The sequence below is a fragment of the Crocuta crocuta genome, unplaced genomic scaffold, assembly GCF_008692635.1.
Source record: "Crocuta crocuta isolate KB4526 unplaced genomic scaffold, BGI_CrCroc_1.0 scaffold303, whole genome shotgun sequence".
NCBI classification, from domain to species: domain Eukaryota; kingdom Metazoa; phylum Chordata; class Mammalia; order Carnivora; family Hyaenidae; genus Crocuta; species Crocuta crocuta.
This window is the reverse complement of record NW_027528276.1, coordinates 213,583-223,190: the sequence shown is the minus strand read 5'-3', so window position 1 is coordinate 223,190 and position 9,608 is coordinate 213,583. Positions and strand designations below refer to the sequence as shown.

Here is a 9,608-nt window from a genome sequence, read left to right as displayed (position 1 = left end):
GCCTTTGCACCTCCCACTGCTTAGAGACTACTTCCTTTCCAGCCCAGGAACCTGGGCGCTTTTCCCAAGGGAATGAAGATTCCCTTTGATCTGGGGTGTCCAAACCAGGGCAAGCATCTCACAGCACCTGCTGTTTTCTCATCTAGGAAGCCCTTCTCACCTCTCTCAAACATTACTTCCTCAGGGAAGTCTCGCCTGACCACCCCCTCCTGGGTTAGGCGGAGGCCCTCCTGGGAGCCTCCCGGAGTGGGGGGGTCCCCTCTCATGCGCTCAGTCTTTGATTGGCTTGTTTCAATGTCTGTCTCCCCCAAGGGCTGGTGCTGGTTCTCGGGTGTGACTTATATCTGGGTAGACAGCACCGTGCCCAGCGCTCAAAAAATCTGCCAAAACTGAAATGGGATCGATTAGTGAATTCAAAGTGGGGGCACCCAGCGCCTGCAGGCCCCCTCCCCCCATGCAGCACTAGCACTGCCCCACCTGTCGCCCGGCAGCCCCAGTGTCGCTCCCCAGCCCGCGGTCAGATGGGGGTCATGGTGGGTGCGGACGCGTGTCTCTTGTCATCGCCAGAATCGGAGCCCAGCTCCCCGGCCTCCACCAGCTTGTGGTGGCAGCGGCAGGTGGAGGCCCGGCTGGTGGAGGCCGGGAGGCTGTGGCCCTTTGGGGGCCTGTTCCTGGTTACGCCTCGCAGGACCCTGTGGAAGATGAGGTAGCAGATCTCGCAGATGGTGAGCACGATGCAGACGGCAGACGCACCCACCATGAAGTAGGTGAAGACCTTCTTCTCGGTGGGCCGGGCGATGTAGCAGTCCACGACATTGGGGCAGGGCGCCACGCTGGCACACTGCACCAGGCGTGGCATGCCGAAGCCATACCAGAGGGTGTGCAGCACGTACAGGAAGAGGAATTCGATGAGGAGCTTGAAGATGAGGCTGAACAAGTAGGTCCACCACAGGCCGCCGTGCTTCTTGCCTGCGTTGTCGTACAGCCTGGCGCACTGGTCCCCGTGCTTCTGGCGGTGCCGGCGCTCGCGCTCCTCCCGGTAGGCCACGTGCAGGATGACCAGCAGCGAGGGGCACGTGACAAAGATGAGCTGCAGGGCCCAGAGGCGGATGTTGGAAATGGGGAAGAACTCGTCATAGCAGACGTTGGTGCAGCCCGGCTGCTTGGTGTTGCAGTCGAAGTCCTTCTGCTCGTCCCCCCACACGCGCTCCGCGGCCACCACGTACACCAGCACGCGGAAGACAAACACCACCGACAGCCAGATGCGCCCGAATGCCGTGGAGTACTTGTTCACGCCGCTCAGGAGGGCCTGCAGCGTCTTCCAGTCCATGGTGCCTGGCGGGGGGGCGGGGGGTCGTGCCCACCTGGCGGCATACAAGGGGAAGCTCAGCGTTTAATGAATGCATGACATTTTTAAAAATATTTTTATTTATNTATATATATATATTTTATTCTTGAGAGGCCACAAGCAGGCGAGGGGCAGAGAGTGGGGGACAGAGGATCCAAAGTGGGCTCTGTGCTGACAGGCTGACAGCAGCAAGCCCGATGCGGGGGTGTGAACCCATAAACTGCGAGATCACGACCTGAGCTGAAGCTGGACACTCAGCCGACTAGCCACCAGGTGCTCTGAATAGGCGACATTTGATGAGCATTTCCTGTGTATCCGGCGCTGTTCTGAGGTCTTTATGTGGATACATGCGTTTGATCATCTAATGACCCTTTGAGATCAGGACTATACCTCTCAAGCTACAGGCAAGAAACAGGCCTAGAGAGGCTAAGTAACCGCCAAAAGTCACAGAGCTTGTATGCATGAAGGAAGGGAATGTGCGTGTGCCGATAGTAACAATGGCCATTTACTGAGCATTTACTGTGAGCCAGCAGAGGAAACGCTGTGCAACACTCTCTCCCTCAGTCCTTACAAGGACCCCATGAGGTAGATACTATTATGCTCCTCTTTACAGATAAAGATAGCAGTTACAAAGCACTTGACACACAGTAAGTGCTCAATAAATGCTGGCCACTCATTGTGAGATCTAGAGAGGCCAAGTCACTCATTTAGAACGACAGGTGGATTCCAGGCTGGGCTGTCGGTGTAGGGGGTGTGGGGGGAGGGGCTGTGCTCGCCACCACCTCCTTCCCCCTTCTCTGCTGGATGCCTGTCCCAGACCAGGTGTTTGCAACTCACTTCACTGATGCCTTGCTACAATCTTGTGAAGGTGGGGTCATGAGCCTGCAGGGGCCTAGGGCCGGCTGCCCCAAGACAGGCCACTTTGGCATGAAGATGATTTTGAGTTAAAAGCAATCAAAGCCCATCAGATTCAGGAAAAGCTCTTTATCTCTCCTTCAGCTGCCTACAAGGATTCCGATAGAGGACCTGCTCCAGGAAGAGACTATCACCAGAGATAACTACATTGTTATGAGAACTAGGGAGGGTAGACAGAGAGGAGCCTCGGGAGGCCTGTTTGATCAAAGTCCTCTACATCCCATTGTTTCTGAGTGGCCTCAGCAAATATTTGTTTCGGTGAATTGTATTTCTTCCCTTTTGAAGTCCCAGACCCCTATTCCCTTCTCTTAGTTCAGGAGGACGTATAGACAGACCTCCTTTTACCAGTCTTTGGAATTTCCATATCCCTGTGGATTCCCCATACACATGAAATTAAATTAGATTTTCTCCCATTAATCGGTCTCATGTCAATTTCATTCTTAGTCCAGCCAGCAGGACCTTAGTCCAGACAGAAGGGCAGAGGATCCTCTTGCTCTCGGACAAGCCCCATTCTACAGAGGGGAAACTGAGGTTCAGAGAGGAGGAATAGCTTCCTCAAGGTCTCCCAGTCAGTGGGTGGTGAAGTTGGGAGAACAATTCAGATTGGGAGTGAATGAGGGACGGTAGCGGTTTGGCTCCTGGCACAGCAGACCCAGGGAAAATCTGGAGGCCATCCCTCTCCCTGTGCCAGAGCCTGGGGGAGCCCCAACCACCCCAGCCATGCTGGATGCCAGGGCTCTGTGCTGGGGAGACATATTTGTTCAGGCCCAGAATCACTCATCTTCCTCACAGTCCTGGGATGACTCACAGGGTGTGGACGGGTGGGTCTGCCTGAGTCTATCTAGTGTCTGGTGCTGCCATGGGTGTGGGAACACGTGTGTCTCCATGTGCAGGTGTGGGCCTGTGTGTGCACATGGGGGCGCTCCTGGAGCACACGACACCCCTCTGAGCACGCATGATGCCTGTGCCTGTGCGTCCAAACCCTGCATGACCGCTTCTCACGCCTCTACGGCTACCACCCTGCTCCAAGCCACCATCACGCCTGCTGCTATTACTGCCGGGGCCTCCCCGCCGGCCTTTCAGCGTCTGTTCCTGGGCCCTTAGAGCCCATTTAATTGGATCGTGTCACTCCTTTGTTTAAAACTTTCTACTAGCTTCACATTACGCTTAGAATGAAACCCCAGATTTTACATTCTTGCCCTCCTCTCCTATGTTCTCACCCTGCCTCTCTCTGCTCTGGCCACACAGGGAGAGTTGGGGACTCTGTAATTATTCTTGCTGCTGGGAATGCTCTTCCTCCAGAACCTTGCATGGCTGGGTCCTTCTATCGCTGAGGGCTCCCCAGATTACCCTGGACCTGAGAGCCCCTGCCCTCCCAGTCACTCTGCTCCTCTCTCCTTTATTTTCCTCCTCAAGTTTAAATACCCTTTGAAATTAAAGCATTTGTTATTTTTTGGTTCTTATTTATCGTCTGTCTCCCCTCCTAGAATATCAGCGCTGTCTTGCTGACTGCTTTATGTTTAGTGCCTAGTGCTTGGCACACAGTAGGTACTCAGTAAGCGCCGGGTGATAAAGAAATGCATGCTGACTTCTCAGAGAGGCAGCTTGGAGGGAAGGGCTGTGAGGTGGAGGCAGGAAGCCTGCAGAACAATCTGGACAAGGTAGCTCCGGGGAAGGACTTCCCAGCTCTGGCCAGAGAGAGAAGGCACAGCTGCTTCTCAACACTCAGCTCCTCTGATGCCTCTTCACTGGGCATCTCCAACAGCAGGGTATGCCTGAAGAAGACCCCATCCCTGCAGGCCCCTTCTCCGCCACCTGCTCCTCTGAGACCTGGCCTTCTGGGGACCAGCGGTGGAAAGTGCACTGAGCATGGAGTCACCTCTGGATTCCAGCCTCAGCTCTGCCACTTCCTAGCCAGGTGACTTCCAAGAATCTCTTGATAGGTTTGACCTCCATTCCTTATCTCTAAAGGGAAAGAATTCCTACTTTCTTGAGCTGTTGTAAGAATCTTAAGAGCATCCCCTCCCCAGGCTGCCACTCACCTGCTGGGAGCTCGGAAAGCCCGAAGTGGTGGCTGGAGCCCTCTGCCAGCCTTCCCGAGGACAGGGGTCCTGGGGTCCTGTCAGCGGACACCCACCTGGGTGCAGCCCCCTTCTGGGTTGCCCCCTTCCACCTTCCGTCCTGTCTGTCCAGTTCCGCCCGCACGACACACCCCAGGCGCTCCACTCACTTGCAAAGAATTTCCCTCCAAGCTCAGAAGTGGGACCGGTGGAGCCAGTTTGACGACCCCGGCCAGCCCCCAACACCACCCCCATCCATCCTCTTTTTCCCCGGCCCGGGGACCAAACTGCCCAGCTGTCGCCACACTATAATGCCGCCGCCGTCTCCCCCGCCTCCCCGCTGACTCCGTTTCCCTCCGTCGGGGCAGCTTGGGAGCTTGCGGACGCGGGGGCGGGCGTCTCAGAACCTTCCGGCCTCCGGGAGCCCCCACCCCGCTCAGAATCGAGGGGCGAGAAGGCGCCGGGAGTGTTGGGAGAGACCCTTCCTTCCGCCGCCNGTCTCTGGGGGGCTCGTCGCTGCTCCGAGCCTCGGTTTCTTCATGTGGGAAATGGGGGCATGGGTGGCCATGGGCAGGGCAGTTGCAAAGGCTCCAATGAGATCAGGGGCGGGAGGCGCTCTAAACTGTTAAGTGCTGTGGCCCGGGACAGCCTGCAATCAGGACTCGCCCACACACCTTGTCACGGCGACTGTGCCCGCGCCCTGCCGGTCGCTGTGCCCGCCCGGCGCCCGGCCGGGACCCTGCTCGGGGGCACTCCGGGGGTCTGCCCTCTTGGCACGATGACCCTCCACGGCAGTGCCTGGCTCAGGCTCTGTGGTCTCCAAGGTGGGCAGCCGACTTGGCGTCCACATCGGAAGGAACACAGCGAGTCCTGTGCTTGGAAAGGAGATGGGATCCTTGGTCCAGGGGTGAGGGCAGGATGGGCAGAGGTGGTGGCCTGGAGTCAGGACAAGGGGCAGATCCTGTGGGAGGGGGTCGGATGTTGGGGGAGAGGCCCTTGCCCTAGAGACTGCGGCAGGAGGCGGGCCTGCAGCTGGGCTGGGCTCTGGGGACAAAGACACTTTGTCTTATTTACTAGCGTGTTTCCCAGTCTTGTTGGAGAAACCCCAGCGTTTCTGGCCTCCCTGCGAGTCGTGGGACCTTAGTCACCTTGGGGCTGAGCCCTCAGCATCTCCACAGAGATGATGTGGTTAACGCAAGGTTGACTGTACCTGGCACTTCCCCAGGACTGAATGGGTTTACCACCTGTGGCCCAGTGTAATTCACATCACCCCCTTACTCTCAAAAGTGCCCCCAAACCTGGGAAGATCTATTACACGGTCACCTACTACTCATTTTGATAGAAACCAACCCCGCGTTGGGTGCTCAGGGACATCTTTGTGTCAGACACTGACCGGCAGACTTTATTTCATCCTCACAGCTCGGAGGAAGGTATGACCCTTCCCACCGAGGTACAGAGAGGTTAGGTGACTTACCCAGGGTCATACAGATGCTGGGTAGCAGAGCCAGCTCTGGAGGTCTCAGCCACGTGGTTTCTGGATGGGGCAAAGCAATAGGGCAGAGGCCGTCTTTAACTTGCCGGGTCGTGGCCCCTGGAAATCATTGCTGAGACTCGATGCCAGGGTCGTCTAGGTGCTTCTGTGTTTGTGCCAGTGCTGGGGGAGGGGTGAACATGACAGCGTCCTGTGAGGGCCCATGGCTCTGCCGTCTGCTCCCTATGGGCTGTCGCTCTCCAGCATTTCAGAGCAAACCTGCTCCTCACTTCCTTACCTCCTAGTCGCTCTTCAACCCGTTTGAAGAACGTTTCTATCCCTACACTGTGTCACAAAGGAGGCCCTGTCAAGGTCACCTTGGATTTCCATGATGCTAAATCCAACAGTCATGTCTCCGTCCCCACCCTCCTGGATCTGCAGAAGCACCTGACACAGCAGCTGACCACTGCCTCCTTCTCAGAACACTTTCTTCCTTTGGTTGCCTTGACACTACACTCCCAGTTTCCTTGACCTTGGAGGCCGCATGCTGGTGTCCAGGGTGGGCATGTCCCAGGTTCTAGCTGCTTCTCTCCTGGGTGAACTCATCCAGTCTGGGGGCTTTCGATACTATCCAATGCCGAGGAGTCCCACATTTGTGGTGCTAGTCCTGACTTGTCCCCGAACACCAGACCATGTGACCAGGGCCGCCCCCTGACCACCAGGTGTCCAGTGACTTGTTTCTCCTTCCTGAGATCAGCTCTGCATCTTTGACTATATAGAGAGTCTTCTTTTGACATTTACCCGATGGGAGTATGCTATGCACATAGTGCTGTACTTCGTGATTTTTATTTAACAAAATATAGGACATTTTCCTCTATCCGTAGATATAGAGCTATCTCATTTTTTCCCATAGAACAGCTGACTAATATCCCATTTCTCCCTATCAGTAGATGTAGAGCTGTATCTTAAACAAACAGCTAAATAGTATGTATACTATCATATATTTAATCAGTCCCATATTGATGAAACTTAAGGCTGCTTCCAATCGTATATTTCCTTATTTCTATTATAAACAACATTGCAATAACTATCCTTGGACAAACATCATTTAACACATTTCAGAATTATAGGTCTATAGGATACATTCTTAGAAGTGGAATTTTTGGGTTAAAGTCGTATGCTCGTTTATAATTTTTATAGATAATGCCAAATCCTCTCCATAGTTGTATCAGTTTATGCTGCCATCAGACATGAGTGCTTGCTTGCTAAAGTAGATCGTTATCAAACTGTATGATCTTTGCCAGTGGTATCTCAGTATACTTCTATTTTGCATTTCTTTTATGATTGAGGATGAGCATCTTTGGATATACTTAGCATCCATTTTGTTTGTTTTTCTGTGAACTGTTCTTTGCCTTTGCTCATTTTTCTTTTCTTTTTTTTTTAAATGCTTTATTTATTTTGAAAGAGAGAAAGACAGGGAGAGAGACAGAGAGAGACAGAGAGTGAGCAGGGGAGGTACAGAGACAGAGGGAGAGAGAGAGAATCCCAAGCTGGCTTACACTGTCAGCTCAGAACTCAATGAGGGGCTTGATCTCATGAAATGTGAGATCATGATCTGAGCCAAAATCAAGAGTCAGCACTTAACTGACTGAGCCACCCAGGCGCCTCTGCCTTTGCCATTTTTCTAGTGGATGGTTGCCTTTTAAATTATTGATTTCTCAGGAGATCTTTATATATATATTTTTTAATTTTTTTAAATGTTTTATTTATTTCTAGGAGAGAGAGAGAGAGACAGCGTGAGCAGGGGAGGGTCAGAGAGAGAGGGAGTCACAGACTAGAACAGGCTCCAGGCTCTGAGCTGGCAGTCAGCACAGAGCCTGACGCGGGGCTCGAACCCACAAACCGCGAGATCATGACCTAAGCGAAAGTCGGACGCTTAACCGACTAAGCCACCCAGGCGCCCCAGGAGATCTTTATATATTAAAGCAATAAGCCCTCTGTCTATGATACAAATAAAAAAAAAATACCGTCCCTAGTTACCTGCTTGTATTTTTGACTTGGTATATGGAATTTTTGCCATACAGAATTAAAATATTTTTTATGTAGTCATATGTATCCATCTTATCTTTTTTGGTTTCTGGGTTTGGTCATAATTAGAAGTGCCTTCCCTATTCTGAGAACTGAAAAGGTTTTCCCTCCATGGTTTCTCCTAGCTAAAGTAGTGTTTTAATCATGCAAATCAGATCGTGTCACTCCCCTATTAAAACCTCGCAGTGACTTACCATTACTCTTACGCTAACACCCACTCTCCTGACATTGGACTAACAAAGCACCATATGTCTCCTTGGTCACTCTTCTCTGGTCACACCGGCTTTCATTCTGCCCCACAAACACACCACGTTCAGTCCAGCCTCCTGGCCTTTGCACGGACTGGTGCCCTCCGCCTGGACGACTTTTCACTCTTCACCTTCGGAGAGAGGTCTTCCCCGGGCACCCCATGTGAAGTCACCTCGTCCACTTCCTCGGCAGTGTCTAAGAGACATTCTAAGAGAGCAGCGGTCTTGCCTGTTGCGCTCCTGCTGCGTCTCCAGAAGGCAGACGCGCCGTTACTATTTGCAAAGTAAATGCTGGGCACGCAGAAACTTTTGTGTGGAAGGTCAGTCTGGTGCGTGCAATTGGGCAGTTGCGTGTTAAGGGGGTGGTGTGGGGAATATGGCCGTATGGTCGGTGTGTGTGGTTGTGATCGGGTATGATGGTTGTGAATGGGTATGGTTGCAGAGGTGGCTGAGAGGCTTTTGTGAGGTTGTGTGCATGTGTGGTTGTGTGTGAGGTGGTGGCGTGTGGCAGCGTCTCTGTGTGTCGTTGGGTTATCCTGCTCTGGTGACCAGGTGATGTTATTGCCTGGGTCCTTATCATTCGGACCTTGCCAGAGGCTGCCCCCTCACTCCCGACATCAGGCCGTACCTCCAACAACTGGCCTCTGCTTTTTCTGGAGGGACCTGGACGCGTCCCCATTCCAGAAAGAGGCTGTGAGGTTCTGCTGTCCCACTTCCAAGTCCTGTCCCCTGAGCCGGGGAATGTGTGGGAGGTCATGTAGGCCAGCCCCCTGCCTCAGGGCAAGGCTGTGTTGGGGCCGGGCTTGGAAGCTGTCCCAGCCACCCACACTGTCCTCAGGGGCTACACCTGTCCTCCGGGGGTGGCGGGCCCTGAGCCTGGCACTCTACTTCTTTTGTTTTGTTTTATTCCCAGGCCTCCCCCCATGTCTGAAACTCTGCCCAGGCCCCAGGTAGGGGCTTCCCTCTCTGGCTGAGGTTTTCCTCGTATTTGTATCTGTGCAGCTGGGGCCCTCTGTTCCCTTGAGCAGAGAGGGGCAGGCAGAACGAACTGGAAAGCAGGTCAGGTGGAAGAATGGGGGCTTTCCAGCCGTGCTCCAGCACCACTGGGGCTGTGGGGAGGGAGGAAGAGAGGTCCCAGGATCCAGGCTAGAATGCTGCTTTCCTTCCAAGACACTGCGAGTTACTTTGAACTTCTGCCCACACAGCTTTATTGTCAAGTGGAGGTAACACATGGTCTTCTGAGTTGCCGTCAAGCTTCAGGATTCTACATGTGTCCTGAATCCCATCCTTCTCACCCACCCCGGACCTCCCTCCTCCTCTCTTTCTCCTCCATCTTCTCCCTTCTGCTCTTTACTGCATCTTTCCCTTTACAATAAATGTGCTGGTACTTCCCTGTCTTAAAAAACAAACAGACCTCCCTCACCTCACCCCATTTCTTCCGACTGCCTCGTTTCTTTCCATTCCTCTATAGTGAAACT

The 9,608-nt window shown here is 53.5% G+C and overlaps 1 protein-coding gene across 1 annotated transcript; it reads right to left on the bottom strand.

Annotated features, from left to right (window-relative positions):
- Positions 1–325: 325 nt before the first annotated feature.
- GJB3 (gap junction protein beta 3) lies at positions 326–4,462 on the bottom strand. The gene is made up of 2 exons (XM_077753169.1): positions 4,306–4,462; positions 326–1,364 (listed from the first exon to the last, which is right to left on the bottom strand). Exon 2 carries the CDS (start codon positions 1,328–1,330, stop codon positions 518–520), a length of 813 nt encoding a protein of 270 aa, XP_077609295.1. The 5' UTR covers positions 1,331–1,364; positions 4,306–4,462; the 3' UTR covers positions 326–517.
- Positions 4,463–9,608: the final 5,146 nt, after the last annotated feature.

What these genes read in the sequence shown, in the direction of transcription:
- GJB3 (XM_077753169.1), bottom strand. Translation starts at nt 1,330, where the DNA reads ATGGACTGGAAGACGCTGCAGGCCCTCCTGAGCGGCGTGAACAAGTAC.